Genomic DNA, 26,887 nt, shown 5'->3' with positions numbered 1-26,887 from the left:
TTCAACTGGAAAATCCTGCAGACTCTTCCTCCGCCCTGTGTTGACTCATCGCACCTTCTCCTACCCTGGGTTGCTTTTCTCTCCAATCCACAAGGGGCAATGAAGCCAACTGTGGCATTCCCAATGCCCCTTGAACTGAGGTCAGCTAACTCGCCCCAAACCTGGGCTGCTTGGATAGATAATCCATTGAGCAATTGCCTCACCAGAGGAGCGGAGTAGATTTCTGACGCTCCGCATCATACAGCCATTCAAATTCAAGGGATTCACCAGGAGCATCTAAAACAGGCATGTATTTTGTTCACTGACCTGCAGGTTCGATAACTGGGTGAAAGCTTTCTCACAACCTGGGTGTGCGCATTTGTACGGTCTGTCCCCAGTGTGGATCCTGCATGAGAAAAAAGTACAACGTTGTTTTTGTCGGAGTATCTGTGCTGCATAATGTGCCGTTGATAAGAGACCAGTGCTACTCACTATCTGTGGAGGGGCCCGTGCTCAACCCATGCCTTGTTTTCAACAATGTTCAACAATGTTCGAGTGCAAGTCTGCATCTGCGATCCCCCACACACTGAGCTCCTGATTTCAACCATCCAAGTGGTTGCCAAGTGGAGCCCAGGGATTTCCACACAAAGAGAGAAAAAACTATAGGATCAATAGTTTGGCATTAATTGGGTCCCAAGGAAGCTGGGATAAACCTACTTCCAAATAACCACCCCCTTTCCCTCTACATCTTCCACCCTTCTCACAGAGCCATTTAGCCCGCAGACTGACTTGGACCATGACGTAAGAAAACTACTAGGCACTTGGTCTAAGTGTTAAACAAAGCTTTAATCAACTGTTTTACAACATGGAGGTCTAGTTGTGTCCTTCACTAGTTCCTGTTAAGAATGTCCTGTGCAAGCTGGGCCCGTGCCCGAGTATTTATACTCTCCCTGGACAGCGCCACCCGTAGGCCGCTCAGTATTATTTCATAAGTCTTTCTTTCATGAATGACTGATTCATGACAGACCATTTATTGATAGTAGACATGAAATCTGGAGTTAGACTATTGCCCCCCCCTGACCGAGGGGGAATGATCACAGCCGACAGTGGGGAGAATAAAGAACACAGTCCCCACCTTGTGTGCTGCTGCAAGTGAGAGAGCTGGCGGAAGGATTTCTCGCAGTAGGAGCAGTGATAGGGTTTAACCCCTAAGTGGATACGTAGATGCTGAGCCAGGTACGATGCGTTGGCAAAGGATTTGGAGCAGTGCGGACACTTGTGAGGTTTCGCTTCCGTGTGGGACTTCGAATGAATTTGCATTTCGGACTTGGAGAAGAAGGTCAAAGGGCAGATCTTACACCTAGTGGGGGGGAAGAGACAGAAACAGGATTCCATTAGAAAACGTTCTCGCAAGCCAAAATATTCCAACTAGCTTCCTCTAGACTCTGATTACTCTCGCGAAGGTGTGGACTCTAGTTTCAACGTCGGGTTCCACAAATGCCAGGTGCCTCACCCAAACAGCCTTCCTTCACGTCTGTGTCTAGACAGCCAGCGTTAGCGGTCTATTCAACCTTGTGGACCATCACAGTAATGCTTGATCGTGTCCTCACATCTACCCGTGTGCCCTTTCCAGCAAAAGTCACAGCATAGTGCTCAGGAGCACAAACCCTGGCTGATTTTGAACCTCCCCAGCCCGGGGGGTGCTGAGGCCAACTCTATTGTTATTGGAGAGGGACAGAAAGGCAGCAAAGTCTCAATCAGCTGCCGAACTAGGCACTGCCTTCACAGTCGGTGCAGACAATACAAGTGGTGCTCCGGGTCCTGGATAATTGGAGACATACGAATGGCTCTGTTGGGATTGACACATACAACCCCTGGTCTGCAGTAACGAAGCTACAATTGGCCTCAGTGCCCAGGGGCTACTGAGAAAAAAATCCGCCAAGATTCCAGCTCCTGACTGTTAACCAGGTGACCCCTTCTGAAAAGTAGGCATTTGTGCACACTACACCAGAGCAGGATCGGACTGAGCTCTGAGACCTTCCGCAGTGGAATAGGACGCTGAGATTCAGTATCTAGGCTCGTACATAAAGAAAGGCCATTTGAGTGAGGCACCGTAGAGTGACAGGTGCCCAAGGCTCTTCCTATAGCAGGGCCAGTAGAAGCCATAGGTCACAGGTCGTATGCCAACTGGGGAATGTTTGCCTGGCATCAAAAAAGGAAGTTCTCTTCTAGAGGGACAAAAGCTCTAGAACAGGGGAGCTCAGTTCTGGAGTGGAGAGCTCGATCGGAGTTCTGTTCTGGAAGGTTTCACTCCAGAATAAAGAACTTTTTGTTCTAGAAAAGCAGACCGACCTTTGGAATGGGGAGCGATGCTCTACAATGGCCAGCTGTTCTGGAATGGCAAGCTTCACTCTAGAATAAAGGGCGGCGGGGGGACGGACCTTGTTCTAAAATGAGCTCCATCCTAGAATAGGGAACTCTATTCTTGAATGGAAAGCCCCACTCCAGAATGGTGCACTCCAGCCTGCAATGCTGAGGACTGTGCTCGAGTGGTGGGCTCTGATCTGGAGCGTTCCCTCTGGAACAGGGAGGCTTGTTCTTGGAGGATGAGCTCCACTCTGGAAGAGGGATTCTACGTGTAACTACGTGTTTATCTTGTGCTTTGACCCGCTGCCTGTCCACCACTGTAGTATTCTAACACATCTCTGCAACTCTGATAGAGTAAATGAGGAGAAACTGTTCCCACTGGCAGGAGGGTCGGTGACCAGAGGGCACAGATTGAAGATAATTGTCAAAAGAACCGGGGAAGAGATGAGATTTTTTTAACGCAGCGAGTTGTGATCTGGAACGCGCTGACTGAAAGGGCGGTGGAAGCAGATTCAATAGTAACTTTGAAAAGGGAATTGGATTCATATTTGAAAAGGAAAAATGTGCAGGGCTAGGGGGAAAGAGCGGGAGTGTGCGGCTAAACTGGTAGCTCTTTCAAAGAGCCGGCACAGGCGTGATGGGCCGAATGGCCTCCTTCTGTGCTGCCTGATTCTATGAATCCTGTTAGTCAGCAATGGAAATGCCAGACAGCAGGAAAAAAAAAACACATCTCGCTCTGTGTAGGACAAGTTGGTCTCACGTGCTGCTGCAACGCCATTGCTTCAATGGGAAAGAGTAGCATCACGGGCAACCCAACCATCTGGAAAATAAGCCCGTTTCTGGCCAACCGTGTTGAAAGAGACACATTCAGAATGATTTAAAAACTTGCAAACCTTTTTGAACAGGCCCTGGCTCTAAACTCATTAGCGGCTGAGGCATAGTTTTTGCACCTTTGGCGGTCGTAGATGGAGTTTGTTGACCTCTGACCTTATGCCCGCTCCCTGCCCTTAATCCCAGAAACGACATCATGGGCAATGATCTGCTGGTGCGGCCTCTATGAGTGAGCTCGCACCCCAGCCTCACTGCTCCTGACTGTGAGATCCTATTTGTCTCCGGGGTTTGGAAGGACTCCCATTTTTTTAATTGGTACTCTACCGCTTATTTTCCAACCTGTACGTTTTCCCTTCCTTAGAGGGTTCGTTGCCTGAAGCCAGTATGGGATACGGCACCACCAGAACAGGTGGCCCAATGCAGTTTTCGCCTTTTATCTTCTTCCTCCCTCGTTCGGTCTTCAGGGTGCTGGCGAAGCCGTTCTTGCTGGAGTGCGCGGGGTCCATGCTGTGATGGGTGATCAGGCCGGAGGAGGAGACCTCGGCGCGGCCCTGGTTCGCAAAGGTGGGGGTTGTCACACTGATGGAGTCGCAATTGGCAGTGGGTGAAGATAAGCTGAGCCCTGGGGAGGAAACAAACACTCTGGTATTTTAGAAAACCGGGCTTGGAACTCTGTTAACTCTAGAATCTCATTTACCAACGCGCGCGCAGTTTTGAATCCAAAATCTGGTTCTGTTAAAAAGACAATGCTGCTGCAAATTTCTGCCTTGCCAATGAGAAATTCATGCACACATACAGATAAGCAAGCTGATCTCCTTGGCGTTGCTTGTGGATAGTCTGGAGCACTGTTTAGCTGCTATGGAAAGAGCTATGCTTGACCTGGCCTGTTCAGCTGTTGCCTGTGGAAAAGCAGTCTTAAGTAGGCACATCCGGAATGTACAACTAAATATAGAGTAAACAGGCTGCTAATGCACTCCTAGTGCACACTGGGAGTGCACATCAGGAAACTGGACACTCCCTGCCTTTGATTTTCCATCTATTTAATTTAATGGATAGGAGAAGCTGAAAAGGTACCCGTAGAAATATGTACAGGAAACTTTCGATTTACCAGCACCTAAATAACCGGAAATCTCGGTTAACCGGCAAAATTCAGGAGTAGGTTCAGGTAACTTTTATTACTTGCCTTCCTCCATTTGTTGATGTGCAAAGGTGTGGCTGCAGCTGTTGCTAAGCTACAGAGACGCTTGCAACTTGTGGCCATTGTTCTGAAGCACAGGGTTTGTTGCTTTATATGGAGCTCTCAGCTCCGTATCTTTTACTATAGCGTTCGGTTATCCGGAATTTTTGATGAACCGGCACCACGTCGGTCCCGTCCGTGCCGGATAAAAAAAAGTTTCCTGTACAGTATTTATGATTTTTTTTTTCAATTCGTTCATGGGATGTGGGCGTCGCTGGCAAGGCCAGCATTTATTGCCCATCCCTAGTTGCCCTTGCGAAGGTGGTGGTGAGCCGCCTTCTTGAACCGCTGCAGTCTGTGTGGTGAAGGTACTCCCACAGTACTGTTAGGGACGGAGTTCCAGGATTTTGACCCAGCGACAATGAAGGATTGGCGATTATACTTCCAAGTCAGGATGGTGTGTGACTTGGAGGGGAACTTGGGAGGTGGTGGTGTTCCCATGCGCCAGCTGCCCTTGTCCTTCTAGGTGGAAGAGGTCGTGGGTTTGGGAGGTGCTGCCGAAGAAGCCTTGGCGAGTTGCTGCAGTGCATCTTGTAGATGGTACACACTGCAGCCGCGGTACGCCGGTGGTGGAGGGAGTGAATGTTTAAGGTGATGGATGGGGTGCCAATCAAGCGGGCTGCTTTGTCTTGGATGGTGTCGAGCTTCTTGAGTGTTGTTGGAGCTGCACTCATCCAGGCAAGTGGAGAGTATTCCATCACACTCCTGGCTTGTGGCTTGTAGATGGTGGAAAGGCTTTGGGGAATCAGGAGGTGAGACACTCATTGCAGAATACCCTTGTTGGAGATAGTCATTGCCTGGCACTTGCGTGGCGCGAATGTTACCTGCCACTTATCAGCCCAAGCCTGAATGTTGTCCAGGTCTTGCTGCATGTGGGCATGGACTGCTTCGTTATCTGAGGAGTTGTGACTGGCACTGAACACTGTGCAACCATCAACAAACATCCCCACTTCTGACCTTATGATGGGGGGAAGGTTATTGATGAAGCAGCTGAAGATGGTTGGGCCTAGGACACTGCCCTGAGGAACTCCTGCAGCGATGTCCTGGGGCTGTGATGATTGACCTCCAACCACCACAACCATCTTCCTTTGTGCTAGGTATGACTCCAGCCAGTGGTGAGTTTTCTCCCCCGATTACCATTGACTTCAGTTTTACTGGGGCTCCTTGATGCCACACTCAGTCAAATGCTGCCTTGATGTCAAGGGCAGTCACTTTCACCTCACCTCTGGAATTCAGCTCCTTTGTCCATGTTTGGACCAAGGCTGTAATGAGGTCTAGAGTTGAGTGGTCCTGGCGGAACCCAAACTGGGCATCTGTGAGCAGGCTATTGGTGAGTAAGTGCCGCTTGATAGCGCTGTCGATGACACCTTCCATCACTTTGCTGATGATTGAGAGTAGACTGATGGAGCAGTAATTGGCCGGGTTGGGTTTGTCCTGCTTTGTGTGGACAGGACATACCTGGGCAGTTTTCCACATTGTCGGATAGATGCCAGTGTTGTAGCTGTACTGGAACAGCTTGGCTAGAGGTGCGGCTAATTCTGGAGCACAAGTCTTCAGCACGACAGCTGAGATGTTGACGGGGCCCAGTGCGCTCAGCCGTTTATTGATATCACGTGGAGTGACATCAAGAAACATTTTGTGCTCGAGTCTCTGGAGTGGGACTTGAAACCACATCCTCCTCACTTACCAACTGAGCTGACACTTGGAGGAGTTACTGAGCCCCGGTGCAGGAGGGGACTGATGCCCTCACACTGAATAAAGGTACACGATCGGGAGAGCCCCCATAGCTCAGTTGGTAAATACATTAACTGGACATGTTCCAGACCAGGACGGTCCCATCCCATCTCATGCCCCCTCTGTGTGCGTCAGCTGATCTCAGCCCGGGCAGCAAGGGGGCAGAAATATCAAGCAGGACGCCATTCCCTTCTCAACTGTCGGAAAGTGCGTGCGTGTGGATTCTGGGTGGAAATACAACCAGGACTGGTTGGCACGTGAATCGTGGGCGAGGTGTCAGAGAGGAACCAGCAACCTCAGCAGGACTCATCAGCTCTCGGAAAGGAGGGGAGAAAGCGGTGGAAAACAGTAACTAGCCACTGATCATCAGCCTTTCGAACGCTGCTGCTTTATTATAATGTGGTATTGTTATGTTGTGTGCAGCACCTTATTGAGCAGTAGTGTAGTCGAGCGCCATACTGTAGTAAACATCAGGCACTACAACAATGTCTGGTATTTCCCTGTAGAAATCACTCAGTCTCAAACAAGATACTACAGCAATAAAGTGTGACTTTTATTTTCCCTGTTTCTACCCATGATATTGAGGCTTTGGAAAGGGTGCAGAGGAGGGCCACAAGATTAATTCCCAGTTTAAATTATCTTAGTTACTGAGAGAGCTCGGACTCTGCACTTTAGAGAAGCGTTGACTTAGGGGTGATCTGACCGAGGTTTGTAAGATGATGACGGGAATAGATTGTGTCGGTGTAGACAGTTTGTTTCAACTAAGTAGGTCAGGGAGGACCAGGGCTCACAATTTTAAGTTTGTAGAAGGCCTGATCTAGCTACAGATGTCAGGAGGTGGTTCTTTCCCCAGAGAACAGTGGACCTCTGGAACAGGTTGCCGGCTCGTGTGGGGAACGCTGATTCGCTGAATCCCTTCAAGCGCGAGCTGGAGCTGTTTCTGGCCGATCACCTTGTACAAGAGGAAGGTGCTGTACGACATGAATCCCGGCCAGAGTGATCGTCTGAGGGGGTCGGTGAGGAATTTTCCAGATTCCCCGCCCCCCATTGGCCTGGGTTTTTATCTGTTTTTCGCCTCTCCCAGGAGATCACGTGGTTTTTGGTGACAAAAGGTCATTGACCTGAAACGTTAACTCTGTTTCTCTCTTCACAGATGCTGCCTGACCTGCTGAGTATCTCCAGCATTTTGTTTTTATTTCAGATTTCCAGCATCTGCAGTATTTTCTTTTTATATATATACTGTGATGCACAGGGCATCGCCGTTGTGTCAGACAGACCAGTGGGTCTATTCCTGGCCCTATGTTGGTATGATGAGGTGCAGTTCCACAGGTACTCTGACTGAAGTGACTATTACTCAGGTGCGAGTCCAGCGAACTGCAGGCTATTCAACTGGGTGGGGGAAATCATAGCTGAGCCCAATGCCCACACACAGGCACTTTCTAGCAGGGTCACTGAATAGTGATCAGGAGCACTGGACAGCGGCTGACCTTTGCTCTCTCTCTCGGCTCGGGTGCCTGGGCCAATTGTCGAGCCGCTTACTACTGCCCCGGCTGAGACTGGCTGATTCAGCATACGCCGAGGCTCAGACCGGGTATCTGCTCATCTGTACGGCTTAGTAACACAGTGCATGAAGAATGGCCACTCGTTAGTGTAACAATAATGTCATGTTTGCACAATCTCGGATTCAGACACTGAGCAGGCTGTTCTGGATCGCCACCTGGTGGCTGATGTTAGGCACTACAACAGTGTCAGATGGCCCAGAAATTCGGGTCTCCACGGGTGAGTACGCACGGGGTACTCACCCGTAAGCCCAATGGAAGTGCCGGTTTCGTGCATGCACTGCGCATGCGCAGGAAACCGGCACTTCCGTTCCCCTGAAAGAAGGGGTTCACTGGTGGAACGCGTGCGCCGGAGAGGCAGCGTGTGCGCATCGAACTTACGTTTTTTTTCCAGGTTTCTCCGGGAGGGTACGTCTCCAGGAGTTACACATGTAAAAAGCAGGCGCAAGGCCTGCTTTTAACAAGGTAAGTGGTGAATTAATTAAAATTAAAACATTTTTTCCCACAGGTTTATTATTTTTAAATACTTTAAAGAAAGGTAAGTTTATTTTTAGCCCTGTTAGAAAATGTAATAAATTTTTTCAAAAATTTAAATTATTGTTTAAAATAGTTATTTCATGTAATTTATAGTTATTTTAAAAATGTGATGGTTTTTTAAAAAATTATTTGAGGTTTTAGTGATGTTTTGGGGCTTATAGTATTTATAGGTTTGACAGCTCTTCCTGTCAAACTTATGAATGAAGCATTCCCTGCTACCATTGGCTCTCCATGGCCCACGTGATCCCAGGGGACGCATTGAACTAACTGCGCCCCGGGGATACGCAAGCACTGCGCGCCGGCAGTTGGAGGAGGCCCAGGATCGGAATCTCACACGGACCCACAGCTCAACGGCCGGCGCGCTAGGTAAGTGCAGGTCGGAGGCTTGCACCCGCGGGAAACCTCCGACCCGAATTTCTGGGCCATTGTCTAATTGCCTAACAGTTCTGATGAAGGGGCTAAATCTGAAACGTTAACTTATCTGCTCTCTTTACAGCTGATGTCTGACCTGCTGAGTGTTGCCAGCATTTTCTGCTGTGTCTTTTGACCAGCAGGGCCACCTGGTGTAGAGGATAAGGTACTGCGGGAACATAACGCAACTCTGCATTCCATTTGATATCTTCCGGCCCCTATAAAACAGCCGCAGCCCTGGGACAAGTGACAGTTTTTTGGCTCCGGCAGCACTAGAATGTGATGACAGACTCATCAACACATCCAGTGATTGCCGGACTTGCACCCTCTGATTATACACCAGCGTCAAACAGATCTCAGGGGCGGGATTTTCAGCCGCAATCAGAGGCATTCACTATCTCTCCTTACAGCCCATTGGGCTGTGAGATCTCGGCGTGCTCTCCCTTGATTTCTCTAACTGAAACGTCAGAGAAAACAAGGCGCAGCTATGGAGGTTGAGCTATCCCAGCATCCATAGCAAGAATGAAAGTCCTCTATTAAAACTATGAGGCCAATAGTTTTAATAAAGGCTTTCATTACTGAATGCTAGGATAGGCCTGCCTCCACAGAGTGCCAAAGTCTACTGAAGCCATGGGTCGCAGGTGGGAGGGCAGGTCGTGATTTCCCCCACGAGGCTCCTGCTAGATGTGGGACAGTTGGTAGGTCCTGCCTGTAGACTGGGAGTAGTGGCTCCTCTGGTGGGTGTACTGCCCAGCCCAGAGCTCAGTCGCCCAGTAACGTCCCAGGTTTGATCTCCGCTCTGCGCTGGGCAGCTGATCTCAGCTGGCATGGTGATCAGGGTGCTATAGTTGGTCTCGGTGTCAGCTGTGGCTCAGTGGGTAGCACACTCGCCTCTGAGTCAGAAGGTTGTGGGTTCAAGTCCCACTCCAGAGACTTGAGCACAAAAATCTAGGCTGACACTCCAGTGCAGTACTGAGGGAATGCTGCACTGTCGGAGGTGCCGTCTTTCGGATGAGACATTAAACTGAGGCTCTCGCAGGTGGACGTAAAAGATCCTGTGGCACTATTTCGAAGAAGAGTTATCCCCGGTGTCCTGGGGCCAATATTTATTCCTCAACCAACACCACTAACACAGATTATCTGGTCATTATCACATTGCTGTTTGTGGGAGCTTGCTGTGCGCAAATTGGCTGCCGTGTTTCATACAACAGTGACTACACTTCAAAAATACTTTGTTGACTGTAAAAGGTGTCCTGCGGTCGTGAAAGGCGCTATATAAATGCAAGTTCTTTCTCCGCATCCCTGAGCGAGCGAGGGGGAAAATCTGCCAGAGTTCACATTCCTGATCTCTTTCCAGTGGCTCCTGCTGCAAGTGTGCAGATCTGGATATCAGATGAGGGACAGGTACCGGGATCAAACAGCTTGCCGACACTCGCCGTCAGGGTTCACGTGTGGAGAATGGTCATTTGGCCGGCAACTGCAAGTGGAGCAGTTCCATGAGTAAGCAAAGCTCACCTCAGTGGTACAAAAAAAAATCAAACTACGGCCGCACGTCAGTCAGCGTCTGCAGAGAAAGGAGAAAAGCTAGCTTTTCAAGTAAATAGCTTTCGCCTGAAGCATTGACTTATCTGTTTCTCTCTCCACAGATGCTGACTGGCCGGCTGAGTGTTTCCATCTATTTCTCTCGTTTCTTATCTTGGTGGTACTTGTTATGAGGCCTGCAGGCCAATTGCAGCCTCCTCCCCGTCTTCAGTTGGCACCCTTCCTGCTTCATGTGCTGCGAGGCCTCTTTCATGGCCGCGTGGGATGTTGACTAAGCTGGGATCCATCGTGTTCCTTCCCCTTTGTCGCTCTCCAGTATAGCAGGAACATGCTGTCAGGAGTGCGGGGTTATCCCAGCTTCCACACAGAGGGAGAAAAAGGCCCTATTATAACAGAAATAGTGCTCCTATATTCCTGTAAGAAAGTGTCTGGCCTCCATTTGCCAAATGCCTACAGTGACACGGTTGAAACCAGGAGCGTCCCACGCTTAGTACGTGACCCAACGCACCGCTTCACCTCCTGAGGAAACAGGTCAGATATAAATTAACCATCAACAAGTGTCAAGTAGCGTGCGGAAAAAAAAATGTCCTTACAGTTCAAAATACCTGTTACAGAACTAGTAGCAGGTCTGGCGTGGAGGGCCACGTCCGGCTGAGGGGCCTGCGCGTGGACCTCCGACAGCTGCTGCGGCTTCAGGATGGACAAGGGCGACTGGCCGCTCTGCGAGGTCGACGGCAGCAGCAAAGGCTGCTGGGATTGCATGGACGAAGGGGGCATGTGCGGCGGGCGGATCTTCTCCGCCATTAGCTGCTCCTTGATCTTGTTTATCAGCATCAGGTTATCAAGCTGGGAGGAGGGGGACAAGACACCGGTGAAATAAGACAGCGTAATATTAACAACTAAACAGGTTTACTGGGAGCATAAACCTGCACATTTGGTGCCCGCAAGCACAGAATACACCAGTGGATTGGCCTGTGTAAATACCGCGGGATGGATACCAGACCTGGAGCGGACATTGTCCCAAGGTCAAAGTTCAAACTCCCATTCTTTCTTCCCCTCCTATCCGGACGGTTCTGGGTCGTGCGGAGGTACAGGTCCTTGGGCGCCCACCACCCTGCGGGTCCTTGCTCAGGAGGCCGTGTGACCCCCCAGACGAGGAGTGTCGGCAAGATATTTGACAATGGGAGGTTAGGAACAAGTGACCATAATATGATTGAATTTTATATTAAGTTTGAGAGTGATGTAGTCCAATCTGATACTAAGGTCTTCAATCTAAACAGAGGAAACTACAAGGGTATGAGGGACAAGTTGGCCAAGGTAGATTGGGAGACTACACTAAAAGATATGAAGGTGGACATACAATGGCTAACATTCAAGGAAATAATGCATAATTTGCAACAAACATAAATTCCTCTAGGGCATAAAAACCCAAAAGGAAAAGTGATCCAACCATGGCTAACAAAAGAAACTAAAGCTAGTATTAAGTCAAAGGAGGAAGCTTATAAAGTTGCCAGAAAAAGCAGTCAGCCTGAGGATTGGGATCTTTTTAGTGGAGTAGACAAAGGGGAACCGGTAGATGTGGTGTATCTGGATTTTCAGAAGGCCTTCGATAAGGTCCCACACAAGAGGTTGGTGAACAAAATTAGGGCACATGGAATTGGGGGTAATATACTAGCATGGATTGAGAATTGGTTAACAGACAGAAAACAAAGAGTAGGGATAAATGGGTCTTTTTCAGGATGGCAGGCTGTGACTAGTGGGGTACCACAAGGATCAGTGCTTGGGCCCCAGCTATTCACAGTCTATATCAATGATTTGGATGAGGGGACTAAATGTAACATTTCCAAATTTGCTGATGATACAAAGCTAGGTGGCAGTGTCAGTTGTGAGGAGGATGTGAAGAGGCTTCAAGGGGATCTCGACAGGCTCAGCGAGTGGGCGAGAACATGGCAGATGGAATATAATGCGGATAAATGTGAAGTTATCCACTTTGGTAGAAAAAACAGAAAGGCAGAGTATTTCCTAAATGATGAAAGATTGGGGAATGCAGAAGCTCAAAGGGACCTGGGTGTCCTTGTACGAGTCACTGAAAGTGAATGTACAGGTGCAGCAAGCCACTAGGAAGGCAAATGGTATGCTGGCCTTCATTACAAGAGGATTTGAGTACAGGAGTAAAGAAGTCTTACTCCAATTATATAGAGCCTTGGTGAGACCACACCTGGAGTACTGTGTACAATTTTGGTCTCCTTACCTAAGGAAGGATATACTTGCCATAGAGGGAGTGCAACGAAGGTTTACGAGATTGATTCTTGGGATGGCGGGACTGCCGTATGAAAAGAGATTGAGTAAACTAGGCCTGTATTCTCTTGAATTCAGAAGAATGAGAGGGGATCTCATTGAAGCATACAAAATGATTACAGGGCTTGATAGGGTGGATGCTGGGAGAATGTTTCCCTTGGCTGGGGAGTCTAGAACCAGGGGCCACAGCCTCAAGATAAAGGGTAGGCCATTCAGGACTGAGATGAGAAGAAATTTCTTCACACAGAGGGTGGTGAATCTTTGGAATTCTCTACCCCAGAGGGCTGTGGAGGCTCAGTCATTGGGTATATTTAAAACAGAAGTCGATAGATTTCTGACTAGTAAGGGCATCAAGGGATATGGCGATAGGGCCGGTGAATGGAGTTGAGACAGAAGATCAGCCATGATCTCATTGAATGGCGGAGCAGGCTCGAAGGGCCGAAGGGCCTACTCCTGCTCCTATTTCTTATGTTCTTATGTTATTACGGCTTAACCCTAACCCCAATCCTAGGCCTAACGCGCGCTTTGCAGCAGAGCTTACTGGAAAGCGATCAGGAGCAAGTACCCGCGGTGATTCACCCCCTCCCCCAGCCCAGGGGTACTGCAGCCAATTGTAGCACCTCAATAACTGTCCCAACCACAATCAGCTAATTCAACACGGACTGAACCTGGGAGTCGCTATGAATCAGTACCACATGACTGGTGCATTTACCAAATACAGGGGGATCTGCACCTTTAATTGTACTTCATTGGCTGTGAAGCGCGTTGGGACGTCCTGAGGTCGTGAAAGGCACTATATAAATGCAAGATCTTTTCTTCTTTACTTTTTCAATCCGAATACCACAGTTATCATCTTGCAGTTTAATGAACTGAGTTAGAATGACAGTAAAGACCTTTCAGATTCGGGTTTGCCAGAACATTCCACAGCTGGGAGGGAACGTTCCATGGAACGCAAGAACGTCCTGGGAGGGAACGTTCCATGGAACGCAAGAACGTCCTGGGAGGGAACGTTCCCTGGAACGCAAGAACATCCTGGGAGGGAACGTTCCATGGAATGCAAGAACCTCCTGGGAGGGAACATTCCATGGAACGCAAGAACGTCCCGGGAGGGAACGTTCCATGGAACGCAAGAACCTCCTGGGAGGGAACATTCCCTGGAACGCAAGAACCTCCTGGGAGGGAACGTTCCCTGGAACGCAAGAACCTCCTGTCTCTGAGCAGTTTCAATGAAATGAAACAAGCTATTTTTGTGCCTTCCCCCCCACTCCCCCCCGCCGACTCTTGGGTGTGTGTCCCTGCTCCGTGGATCCTCTGCAGCCACACCGATGGGAAGGTGACCACCTCACGGCTTCTGCCCATGAAGTTGACCATTAGGGGGCACTAGAGAAGACCTGGAAATGACTCTTAGGATCTTTCTGCCTCTTTTGTGATCAACCATGCTTTGGCATGGGGTGGTGGCACCTGTTGGCTGGTGCACATTGGTTGGGTGGCACATGCTGTGCTCTTCATGGCCTTACCCGTATGGGCGGAGATTCCCAAGAGGCCAGTCTAAACCTCATAATGGACCATTACAGGGGGCCGTTGGCAGAGGGCTTTCTTGTCTAACAAGTGGTACGCTGGACCCTAAAAGAACGGGGTGCAGAATTAACCGTTTTGTTTGTATTCATTTTGTGCTCATCAACAACAACAACAACTTGTATTTATATAGCGCCTTTAATGTAGTAAAATGTCCCAAGGACCAAAAGCGTGGTCAAAGAGGTCGGTTTTAAGGAGCGTCTTAAAGGAGGAGAGAGAGGCGGAGATATTTAGGGAGGGAATTCCAGAGCTCGGGGCCTTGGTAGCTGAGGGCACGGCCGCCAATGGTAGAGCGATGGAAATCAGGGAAGATCAAGAGGGCAGAATTAGAGGAGCACAGATATCTCGGAGGGTTGTGGAGCTGGAGGAGATTACAGAGATAGGGAGGGCCAAGAACACAAGGGTGACAATTATAAAATCGAGACATTGCTTAACCGGGAGCCAATGTAGGTCAGTGAGCACAGGGGTGATGGGTGAACGGGACTTGGTGCGAGTTAGGACAGAGGCAGCTGTGTTTTGGATAACCTCAAGTTTACGTAGGGTAGAATGTGGGAGGCCAGCCAGGAGTGCGTTGGAATAGTCAAGTCTAGAGGTAACAAAGGCATGGGTGAGGGTTTCAGCAGCGGATGAGCTGAGGCAAGGGCGGAGACGGGCGATGTTACGGTGGTGGAAATAGGCGGTCTTAGTGATGGCGTGTATATGTGGTCGGAAGCTTATCTCAGGGTCAAATATGACACCAAGGTTGCGAACAGTGTGGTTCAGTATCAGACAGATGTTAGGGAGAGGGATGGAGTCGGTGGCTCGGGAACGGAGTTTGTGGCGGGGACTGAAAACAATGGCTTCGGTCTTCCCAATATTTAATTGAAGGAAATTTCTGGATGTCGGACTAGCAGTCTGACAATTTAGAGACAGTGGAAGGGTTGAGAGAAGAGGTAGTGAGGTAGAGCTGGGTGTCGTCAGCGTACATGTGGAAACTGACGCTGTGTTTTCAGATGATGTCGCCAAGGGGCAGCATGTAGATGAGAAATAGGAGGGGCCAAGGATAGATCCTTGGGGGACACCAGAGGTAACGATGTGGGAGCAGGAAGAGAAGCCGTTGCAGGTGATTCTCTAGCTCTGATTAGATAGATAAGAATGGAACCGGGCGAGTGCAGTCCCACCCAGCTGGACGACGGTGGAGAGGGGTTGGAGAAGGTTGGAGTGGTCAACCGTGTCACAGGCTGCAGACAGGTCAAGAAGGACGAGGAGGGATAGTTTACCTTTGTCACAGTCACATAGGATGTCATTTGTGGCTTTGATAAGACCCATTTTGGTACTGTGGCAAGGGGTAGAAGCCTGATTGGAGAAATTCAAACGTGGAGTTCTGGGAAAGATGGGCAAAGATTTGGGAGGCGACAACACGTTCAAGGACTTTGGAGAGGAAAGGGGGGTTGGAGATGGGGGTGGTAGTTTGCAAGACGAAGGGGTCAAGGGTTGGTTTGTTGAGGAGAGGTGATGATGGCAGATTTGATGGAGAGGGGACAGTCCCTGAGGAGAGAGAACCGTTAACAATGTCAGCTAACATGGGAGCCAGGAAGGGAAGGTGGGTGATCAGCAGTTTAGTGGGAATAGGGTCGAGGGAGCAGGAGGTGGGTGTCATGGACAAGAGGAACTCGGAGAGGGCATGAGGGGAGACAGGAGAGAAACTAGAGAAAGATGCAAGTTCAGGGCTAGGGCAGAGGGGAGCCTTAGAGGGTGTTTGGCCCGGTAGGCTAGGGGAAGGAAGGGAAGTGGCAGAGGCAGCTGAACAGATGGTCTCAATCTTAGAGACAAAGAAGTCCATGAGCTCCTCGCACTTGTTGTTGGAGGTGAGAGTGGAGGAGGCGGGAGAGGGGTTTAAGATGTAGAGAAAAGAAGCCGGGGGTTATCTTTGTATTCTTGAATGATCCTGGAATAGTGAGCAATTTTGGCAGACGAGAGCAGGACCCGATAGTGCTTTATGTGGTCCAGCCAGATCTGGCGGTGAATGGCTAAACCAGTTGTCCGCCATATCCATTCAAGTCTGCATCGTTTGGACTTAAGGGAGCGGAGATGAGGGCCGTACCAGGGGGGAACGGCCTGGGTGAGAGAGAGTAATTGTTTTAATGGTGACTAGGGCATCAAAGTTGGAGGTGAGGGTGTGATTGGTAGCTGCAGAAATGCCGTGGTGAATGGAGGGTCAAAGGATAGATAGTTGGGATTTTGAAAATGTCATTGTAAGAGAATTGGGAGAGAGTTTTTTCCAGGGGCAGACACAGAAGGAAGTAGGGTTGGGAGGGGGGAGAGGGAAGGGATATATAGGTGGAGAGCGATACGAGGAAGTGGTCAGAGATGACCGTATCTGTGATTGACATGATGGGAGATGGCAAGGTCGAGGGGGTGGCTGTGAATATGGGTTGGGGAGTTTACGTGGAGGGAGAGATTAAGGGAGGATAGAAGGCTAGTGAACTCAGAGGAGGGAGAGCATGATGAATTGAGATGGAGGTTGAAATCACCGAGGATGAGAAGTCGCTCGGTGCAGAAGCTGAGGGGGGGAAAGCAGTGAAGATATCTTGGTAATAACATTTTTATGGTACTTGGGTGGGTGGTAGAGAATGAGGATTTTAAATGAGAGGTGAGAGGGTGGAATAAGGTGAGATGCTCAAAGGAGGAGAAAGTGCCGGAGGAGTAGGGGGACAGACTAAGGTGTGATTTGGTGATGAGAGCCATACCACCACCACGGCGGTCTGAGCGGGGCAAGTGGTGGAAGGTATAGCCAGGCGGGGAGGCTTCATTTAGGAAGAAGGTGTCATCACCCCTCAGCCTGGTCTCCCTCAAGGCCATGATGACAGGGGCCTTGTTCACGTGTGAAAGGACATGCTCCCGTGAGGTAACATGAACATGTCAGTACTGGGGAATGGATCGCTTTCCATTTCAGGCACCCAGTGTCAGATCATGCAGTTCCAGATCAGGTAGATGCAGAGTTAGGTTCTCTGTATTCTGAACAATTGTACATTAGCCCCACCCACGGTAGAGACCGCTCCCAACGTACCAGTTTACCATGTGTGATTTCCCGCACCAGCTAGCCTGTGCCATCTCTGAGTGCATTTGGCAATTTAGTGCCATTTAGTGCCGAGGTAGGGCAGATTTTTGCTGAAGTTACTCAGATCTGGGTTGAGACTGCCCATATAACACAGGACCCTTACAGCCCACACAGAGGAGACTTTGATCCCCTCAGCCTGGGCAAGATTTGCACCCAGTTCCCATGGGTGAAAAGCCAGTATCTAACCCACTGGGGCACAGAGGTCCCACGTCCCCCCAATTTATTTTTGAAATGGGGGTGGGCCGTCGCAAACAACGTAAAGAACCACCGGCACCAAAGCGCCAGCAACATTTTCTCGGAAGGTGTTTGGGTGCATTCCCTCGCCAGGTTTCTCCCTCAGATATAAAACTACCGCGAACTCAAAATGTCACCCTGTGCCTGAATGCCTGACGCTGTTAGGTTCTTTAACACTCGTTACTCACTCGTACCTGGCTTGACATTGTGGGTGGTGGAGGCCAGAAATACGGATTGTTGAATCGCGGCTCAGCCATGGCAACTGTGGAAGAAGCACAAAAACCTCAAGTTACAGCAGTTTTGTGGTAAGCAATCCTTTTCCCCTCGGCTCCCTAAAAAGCCAACTCTGGAATCCTGCTCCCATATCTGGGAAGGCTCTTCTAACCCCATTCATAGGAACAGGAATCGGCCATTCAGCCCCTTGAGCCTGTTCCTGCACAGGACACAAGAAAATGCTAATTGTCTGATAAGAAACCCCCTCTCTCTCACCTCTATTGTCCAACCCATGCTCACCCCCACTACTGCAGTCATTTACTGTCTTTATTTTATCACTATTTCGATGGCTTTGAGATGCCTGCTGTACATGGTCCATCTATCTATAATATTGAGGTGTTGCTTAACCGGGAGCTAATGTAGGTCAGCGAGCACAGGGGTGATGGGTGAACGGGACACGGGCAGCAGAGTTTTGGATGACCTCAAGTTTACAGAGGGTAGAATGTGGGAGGCCAGCCAGGAGTGCATTGGAATAGTCAAGTCTAGAGGTAACAAAGGCATGGGTGGATGAGGGTTTCAGCAGCAGGTGAGCTGAGGCAGGGGTGGAGTCGGGTGAAAATAGGCGGTACTAAAAGTTCATTAGAAATGCTAAATCTAACTGGACCAGAAGAGTGAAAACAAAGACAGAAACAGCTGGAAATACTCAACAGGTCAGCCAGCCTCTGTGGAGAAACAGAAGTCAGTCAGTCGCCATTTCAGTGCTATGTATTGGCAGATCCCCCGTGGCAATGCTCAAGGGTTAGTCTGGAGTGCTGTTGTGTTATTTAGTTGCTAACCTGGCCTGTCCCTTTAAGGCCACTGTTCCAAGTATTCACTGTGGGGAAATGGTATATACAGACAAATTTAGGTAATTGCTTCTAAACCATTGACGTCAATCACAGGGCAACGCGTTGTAAATTTCTGGCTCCTGGTCTGGAGAACCCATCGTGAAATGATAGATTTCCTTTCCCTTTTTTTCAAAATTGTTTGGCATCTGCAATTTGAAATGTGACGTCTGGAGGGTGACAGACTTGTGCTAAATGCGAAGTTATTTTAATATAAACTAGCTGATCTCCCGTGGCATTGCTCACAGTTCGTGCAGGACAGAGAGTGGGACCCAGCAGTGGAAGACAGTTTTTTTTTCAGAACAGTATGTTGAGTAATTTGATTGGTTGTGCTTCCGCTGCATTTCATTGGTAGACTTTGCAGGCTGGTGCTCGTTAACTTGCGCTTCTTAATTGGCTATTTTCTTTTGGATTGTTGACTGGCAATTTGCAAAGCTCTTGAATTGTGAATTGTTACCTTTTTATGGACATGAAATTTGATCGAAGCTAGGAGGCACAGGGTCGGAAATGTGCTGAAAGACACTCTCTGTTGTGGCCCCCGACTCCCACCCTTTTCCGGAGAGCAGAACTGGTAGCATAATATGTGGGCAAATCAATGAGGCTGGCACGACCTCTGCCATGTTTCCCATCGTTTCCCCAGTTCGAACGCTGGATGCAGGGCCCACTTGCAAGGTCCCAGTATCCAGTGTTCAATGCTTGCCAGAGGAGGCCTCCGAGGTATGATCGCTGGATTCGGCCTGTGCAAGCGCTCTCAGAGCACGGCCAGGCACAGGAGATTTCTAAAAACAAATTATTATTTCCCTGACGCCGCCTTCTTCCTCCCACTGCGACGGTGCCCAGCACCTGCCGCGACAAGGCTGCGCCCCGGGTCTGGCACCATTCCCTGGCACAGGCCGGGGAGCGCCTCTCCACCATGTAAACGACACTCTGGGCCAGAAAGTCCATTCGGGTTAGGGGCATTTCCATGGCAGGTGGAAGTGTTGCTCTGCCAGAAGTTCTCCCCAAGTGGAAGGCCGAGAGCTCTATTTGTATAACAAGGCAGACAGACAGATAGATAGATAGACAGATGTATATCCCATGCCAATTTTTCTCCACTTCCCTCCTCTCCTGTAGGCACTGACTCACGGGTTCTCCTCTGACACCTCTTTCACATTAGCATTATTCAATGACTGTCAGCAGAACCATGGAGGGCCTCATCGTCAAGTTCCATCCTGTCCTCAGCTAATGTCCACACATGCTCACTTCCAGAAGGGCCCACTCGACAGTGATGAGAAGTGGAAGCCCTGGCAGGTTTTTTTCCTGCCTGTAGCCCTGGGGCAGGAGGTTTTTAACTTGTACAGATCAGAGCAGCAAGCAATGCCTACTTGTTGTATCTCACATGTGGGATATTCATTCCATGAGTGAGCACCAACTGTAACCAGAGCACCTCCATCAGCACAAATGCCTTGAGGCACCAAAGTTCCCTCAAAACAATCACTGCCCCTGTATAGCCAACATACAACAAACTAACCAACCAACTTCTGAATCAAACTGAAACCAGCTCCCCCTATAGGTCGCTGGTTAGAAACATAGAAAAATAGGAGCAGGAGTCGGCCATTCAGCCCTTCAAGCCTGCTCCGCCATTCAATATGATCATGGCTGATCCTCTATCTCAATACCATATTCCCGCTCTCTCCCCATACCCCTTGATGCCTTTTGTGTCTAGAAATCTATCTCTTTCTTAAATATATTCAGTGACTTGGCCTCCACAGCCTTCTGTGGTAGCGAATTCCATAGGTTCACCACCCTCCGACTGAAGAAATTTCTCCTCATCTCAGTCCTAAATGTCCTACCCCGTATCCTGAGACTGTGACCCCTTCGTTCTAGATCCCCCAGCCAGGGGAAACATCCTCCCTGCATCCAGTCTGTCTAGCCCTGTCAGAATTTTATACGTTTCAATGAGATCCCCTCTCATTCTTCTAAACTCTAGTGAATACAGGCCTAGTCGACCCAATCTCTCCTCAGACGACAGTCCTGCCATCCCAGGAATCAGTCTGGTGAACCTTCGCTGCACTCCCTCTATGGCAAGTATATCCTTTTTTAGGTAAGGAGACCAAAACTGCACACAGTACTCCAGATGTGGTCTCACCAAGGCTCTGTACAACTGTAGTAAGACATCCTTGCTCCTATACTCAAATCCTCTTGCAATGAAGGCCAACATACCATTTGCCTTCCTAACTGCTTGCTGCACCTGCATGTTTGCTTTCAGTCACTGGTGTACAAGGCTCTATATCCTATAGGTCGCTGGTTAGCTCTATATCCTATAGGTCGCTGGTTAGCTCTATATCCTATGGATCACTGGTTAGCTCTATATCCTATGGATCGCTGGTTAGCTCTATATCCTTTGGATCGCTGGTTAGCTCTATATCCTATGGATTGCTGGTTAGCTCTATATCCTATGGATCGCTGGTTAGCTCTATATTCTATGGATCGCTGGTTAGCTCTATATCCTGTGGCTCGCTGGTTAGCTCTATATCCTATGGATCGCTGTTAGCTCTATATCCTATGGATCGCTGGTTAGCTCTATATCCTATGGATCGCTGGTTAGCTCTATATCCTATGGATCGCTGTTAGCTCTATATCCTATGGATCGCTGGTTAGCTCTATATCCTATGGATCGCTGGTTAGCTCTATATCCTATGGATCGCTGTTAGCTCTATATCCTATGGATCGCTGGTTAGCTCTATATCCTATGGATCGCTGTTAGCTCTATGTCCTATGGATCGCTGTTAGCTTTATATCCTATGGATCGCTGGTTAGCTCTATATCCTATGGATTGCTGGTTAGCTCTATATCCTATGGATCGCTGGTTAGCTCTATATCCTATGGATCGCTGGTTAGCTCTATATCCTATGGATTGCTGTTAGCTCTATATCCTATGGATCGCTGTTAGCTTTATATCCTATGGATCGCTGGTTAGCTCTATATCCTATGGATCGCTGGTTAGCTCTATATCCTATGGATCGCTGGTTAGCTCTATATCCTATGGATCGCTGTTAGCTCTATATCCTGTGGATCGCTGGTTAGCTCTATATCCTATGGATCGCTGTTAGCTCTATATCCTGTGGATCGCTGGTTAGCTCTATATCCTATGGATCGCTGTTAGCTCTATATCCTGTAGGTCACTGGTTGGCTCTATATCCTATGGATCGCTGGTTAGCTCTATATCCTATGGATCGCTGGTAAGATCGTTAAACTATAGATGAATACGATTGTCGCAAAAACCCAACTACTTCACTAATGCCCTTTAGGGAAGGAAACCTGCTGTCCTAACCCGGTCTGGCCTATATGTGACTCCAGTCCCACACCAATATGGTTCTGCCCTCTGAAGTGACCGAGCGAGCCACTCAGTTGTATCAAACCGCTAGAAAACAACAAAAAGAAACAGATGGACCACTCGGCTGCGACCTCGGCATCGAATCAGGACACCAACTCCCCTCCCCAACAGCACTGGGGGAGGACTTTCACCACACGGACTGCAGCGGTTCAAGAAGAGGGCTTATCACCACCTTCTCAAGCGACGACCACATCCCGAGAATGAATAAAAAGAAAAGATTCAAAGTTAGCTCTAGCGCCAGGCCCTGGATTTGTTCCCGTGTAGGACTGTTCTAGTTGTGGGCATTATCCGAAATCTACAAACCTGGCGAACAATTTTTCAGGAGATTCTGATACACATAAAGGCACGTGGAAGGACGATAATTGTGGAAGCGAGGGGTGTTGGGGTTGCCACAATGGGCTGTCACTCTGCAGAAGATCAAATTGGACAAATTGTCTCTGTTGCACTCCACTCCTCTTCGTGGGCCTCTGCACTTCCAGCCGTAATCCATGGGCGACGAGTCCCCTCTACACCCAAAACTGACCAAGGACTAATTAACGCCAAAAGACCTTTCAAAACACCAGTCACAGATTGAGCTGCCTGGTCCCTGCCAGGGCTGCAGTTGCCATGCTACAATTGGCCTCGCAATCCTCAGGACTATGGAGAAGAGAAACCAGGCAATGGTTTCTGTTCTTGATCGCTATTCAGGGCCTTCTGCTGCTGATGTATGAACACCAGGATCTGGATCGGCTGTGGTACCCTCCACAGCCAAATAGCCTGCTGACACTCACTATCTAGACTCACACTTAAACTATAGCTGATCAGGCAAGGTCTGAGCTCCGCAATTAGTCTGCAACTCACTACCAGGTATCTATTTTCTATTTGTAAACTATTTAAATCCCTTGCTTAAATCCTGTCCAGGCAACCAGTGCAGTACTGAGGGAGTGCTGCACTGTCACAGGTGCCGTCTTTCGGATGAGACATTAAACCGAGAACTCGTCTGCCCTCTCAGCTGGACATAAAAGATCCCATGGCACTATTTTGAAGGAAAAAAAGACTTGCATTTATATAGCACCTTTCGCCACCTCAGGACGTCCCAAAGCGCTTCAAAGCCACTTTTGAAGTGTAGTCACTGTTGTAATGTAGGAAACGTGGCAGCCAATTTGCGCACAGCAGGTAGTGATGGTGGTTGAGGGATAAATATTGCCCAGGACACCGGGGGAATTCCCGTGCACTTTTTCCAGCCTCAGTTTATCGCCTCATCCGAAAGGCGGCACCTCTGACAGTGCAGCACTGCCTCAGCACTGCACTGGAGTATCAGCCTAGATTTTATGCTCAAGTCTCTGCAGTGGGACTTGAACCCACAACCTCTTGACTCACAGGCGAAAGAGCCATGGCTGGCGGCTGAAGATCAGGAGAGTTCTCCCTGGTGTACTAGGCAATATTTATCCCTCAATCAACATTACTAAAACAGATTATCCAGTCATTATCACATTGCTGTGTGTGGGCAAATTGGCTGCCGTGTTTCCTACATTACAACAGTGACGGCACTATAAAAAACGGCTTAATTCACTATAGAGTGCTTTGGAACGCCTTGAGGTCATGAAAGATGCTACATAAATGCAAGCCTCTTTCTCTCTGTCGCTCTGGCTCAGTTCCAGATCCTCTAATGATGCTGCTACGTGGACAGATAGCTTTAGGAATAATAAACATGACCTAGAGAAACATAAGGAGAAGATAAGAATCTCTCCTTGTCTCACATCATTGCCCTTTTGAGCAGAGTGACTCTCGGAGCCAGAGAAACATGGTTGCCCTCAATCTATGGGGCCGATGAGGATTGTCACTGATAAGGTACTGGTCGCACTTGCACCCACATGGGTTCAGTTCACATCATGATGTTTGGTGCATGTAGTACGATGCACGGGGAGGGCACAGGGGTTGGGGGCTGGGATGTTAATGCTTGGATACTGGCTGCCTATGAAGCACTAACATCTTCTTGCAGGTATTTAGCCGCTGAATGCCAAATAAACAGGGGGCATATAACAAGCGGTGGCCCTGTAGGAAGGAGAGCGACACCGTGGATCACAATGAAAAGTTTCTGAGACAGGCTTCCCTGTTCCCAATGGGCCCTGTGGGATTGCCCTGCTACTCAGGCGCTCCATGCAGAGGAACCCTCATTTGCATAACTCTTAGGGCGTAAGAACATAAGAAATAGGAGCAGGAGTAGGCCAATCGGCCCCTCGAGCCTGCTCCGCCATTCAATAAGATCATGGCTGATCTGAGGCTTGTGCACAGTTTGGACATAAGCTCCGAGTACTGATGGTCCTTCAGGCCCATACTGGGACACGCAGAGGGTCCGGTATGCCTCAGGCCTTCATGGCAATACTAGAGAGTGAGCAACCACTGCAACAACTACTCGCCGTCTTATAACCAGCTGAACCATTGGGTGAACCTCCTCACGACTCTCCTGAGTTCCCACTCTCAGCCGTACTGCTCTGTGGAGGCACTGAATGGGACACAGACACTGTAGGAGGGAAGATCAGAGGGGAGGACCATGCTATTATCAGCCCCTATGTGATTGTTCATATCTCATCCACATATGGTGCCTTCCAGTATATCTCATTAACCTACTCCAGCCCGACAACCGTCCGAGAGCTCTGCATTGCTCCAATTCTGGCCTCTTGTGCATCCCCGATTTCCTTCATTCCACCACTGGCGGCCGTGCCTTCAGCTGTCTAGGCCCTAAGCTCTGGAATTCCCTCCCTAAACTTCTCTGCCTCTGTCTCCTCCTTTAAGATGCTCCTTAAATCTTACCCTTTTGACCAAGCCTTTGGTCACCTGTCCTAATATCTCTTTATGTGGCTCGGTGTCAAATTTTGTCTGAAAACGCTCCTATAAAGTGTCTTGGGATGTTTTAGTATGCTAAAGGCACTGTATAAATGTAAGTTGTTGCTGTGCCTTCTGTGTTGTCATTCGGTACAAACCTCAACTTCCTCATAATGATGAGCGCGGCTTAAACTCCGAGGGAGAAAAATTCGGTATCGCCCATTTTGGAGCGCTAATATCGGCCGGGCACAAAGTTTAGCGCCTGGTGCTAATTATCGCCTACGACTGCAAAATTCGCCTCTATTGTCCCTGGAGGTGATTTGAGCGGTAAATCAGGCGCTACACACCTCTCTTAAGTTGCTAACGTCGGGGAGCGAGCCGCTACCTCAGAACGCTACCGAAGCTCAGGCGATGTCCGTTACCATGGAAGCCAGACAGACTGGCGCCGTCCAGTTCTTAAAGGGGAGGGGCCATCTTGCTGGCCAGCCACTCCCTGCTCATTGCAGCCTTGAATCTCGGCCTGGAGAGACCTCAAAAGCAATTGTGTTGGAAGCACTAATGGAGAGGCCCAGGGAAAGAGCTCGGCACTTCGGAACCTCAAAAGTGGTGCTGAGGGCCAAAACGCCTCAGGACAGCGTTAAAACCAAAAATGTTGCCGACAAGCAAAGGCAGGAAGCGCCCGCCTTTAAATAGTGCTCCCCCAGCCCCTTCCCGACTTGAAAACGTTCCCCTCTACCTGTCGTTCCTAGTGGCAGGCGCTAAGGCAGGGGGCGCGACTCAATATCCGGCCTGGGGTGCTACCGGGGCATTGCACGCTTGACTGACGTCATGATCTGCGGGCACAGGAGATCGTGGCAGTAGTGTTTAGCGCCGCTGCAAAACGATCGGTCAATTTCGCGAGCCGCGCAAACATCGCCGCACCTGGGCGCTAGTTGCTTTGCGCCCTGTTAGCGGGAGGAGCAAAGCAACCGAATTTTTCCCAAGTCTTAAAAGTCCAAAGAGAGCTCACTATTATCCAGTAGATGTTGCACCGTATGCACTGAGTGGTGGAATACAGGTCAAACATCTGCCCTCCAATCCTCTTTGTTCCTCTTCACTTCTTCTCTCCTCGTCTCACAAAGATGTAGTTTTATGCCAGACTACAGTTCCACTGGTGCTCGCTGGTATCTTGCCCAAGAAGCCATTCTTCATGGGTGAGTCTGGGCACCGAGTGTTTTACATGAGGACAATCACGGACCGCCCTGATCCTGTCCACACATCCTGTCTCTCCTGCAGGTACGCTTCCACCAGATTTTGCTGGGCAACATTCAGAAATGGGAAACTTGGACTAATTTTCCTCTCTCTAACTTGAAAAGAAAAAAAGAAAGACTTGCATTTCTATCGCACCTTTCACGACCTCAGGACGTCCCAAAGTGCTTTACAGCCAATGAAGTACTTTTGAAATGTAGTCACTGTTGTAATGTAATTGTGCCCAATTTTAGCGCCCTTACCACCATCGCCCGCCCAGCTGAGATTGGCTAACTCGGTACACGATGGGGATCACATCAGTGCCCTTCCTTGTTTGTACAGCTCAGTTACTCAGTGCCTGCCCACAACTCTTCTGAGTTCCCAACCTCATGAAAACACTCAGTGCCTAGACTCACCCATGAAGAATGGCTTCTTGGGCAAGATACCGGCGAGCACCAGTGGAACTGTAGTCTGGCATAAAACTACGTCTTTGTGAGAAGAGGGAAGAAGAAGTGAAGAGGAACAAAGAGGATTAGAGGGAAGATGTTTGACCTGTATTCCATCACTCAGTGCATACGGTGCTGCTCTGGGGAGTCACTGAAAGGAGATCAGAACCCTGGAGGAAAAAATCAGAGAGGAGGATCATCAGGAGAAATTCTCTTGAGGTACCTCTTGATGCCTAGCTCAGAGTGACATTAGCAGAGGCCCGAGAGTCGGTTGCTCGCCCTTCTCTTTGCCTGAAGAGACACAGAACTGGAGCAGAGCAGAGAGGAAGAAGACAAGGGGGAAAACATACACTCGGAAAACTTTTTTTCAATATCAGAGCCCAACGCGAGTGATACATTTAGCTTGCATTCCCATTCTATTTATTACTCTGGTATTCCTCGGTTAAAGCCAGTTTTACTCCACAGCCATCGAGGAATTAAGTTTCAAACTGATTGGAGCTACAGCCAAGAAAACTGAAACGTTATTGGGTTC

General features: G+C 49.2%; 1 protein-coding gene across 2 annotated transcripts in view; it reads right to left on the bottom strand.

Annotated features, from left to right (window-relative positions):
- LOC147100540 (zinc finger protein 362-like) overlaps nt 1-26,887 on the bottom strand; it is a 109,118-nt gene that overhangs the window by 65,482 nt on the left and 16,749 nt on the right. The window contains exons 2-6 of one of the 2 annotated variants that reach the window (XM_085966890.1): nt 17,599-17,666; nt 10,791-11,043; nt 3,517-3,799; nt 1,115-1,339; nt 307-385 (exon numbers count right to left, since the gene is read on the bottom strand). In XM_085966890.1, the coding sequence (XP_085823016.1) occupies nt 307-385; nt 1,115-1,339; nt 3,517-3,799; nt 10,791-11,043; nt 17,599-17,661 (903 nt within the window). In that variant the 5' untranslated portion in view covers nt 17,662-17,666. Of the gene's footprint in view, nt 1-306; nt 386-1,114; nt 1,340-3,516; nt 3,800-10,790; nt 11,044-17,598; nt 17,842-26,887 lie in introns of those variants that run through there. The other variant, XM_085966891.1, reaches the window with a different exon arrangement.

This window comes from Somniosus microcephalus, chromosome 25 (assembly GCF_052327205.1).
Source record: "Somniosus microcephalus isolate GS21.2 chromosome 25, FLI_Smic_1.0, whole genome shotgun sequence".
NCBI classification, from domain to species: domain Eukaryota; kingdom Metazoa; phylum Chordata; class Chondrichthyes; order Squaliformes; family Somniosidae; genus Somniosus; species Somniosus microcephalus.
This window is presented reverse-complemented; position numbering and strand designations above follow the sequence as displayed.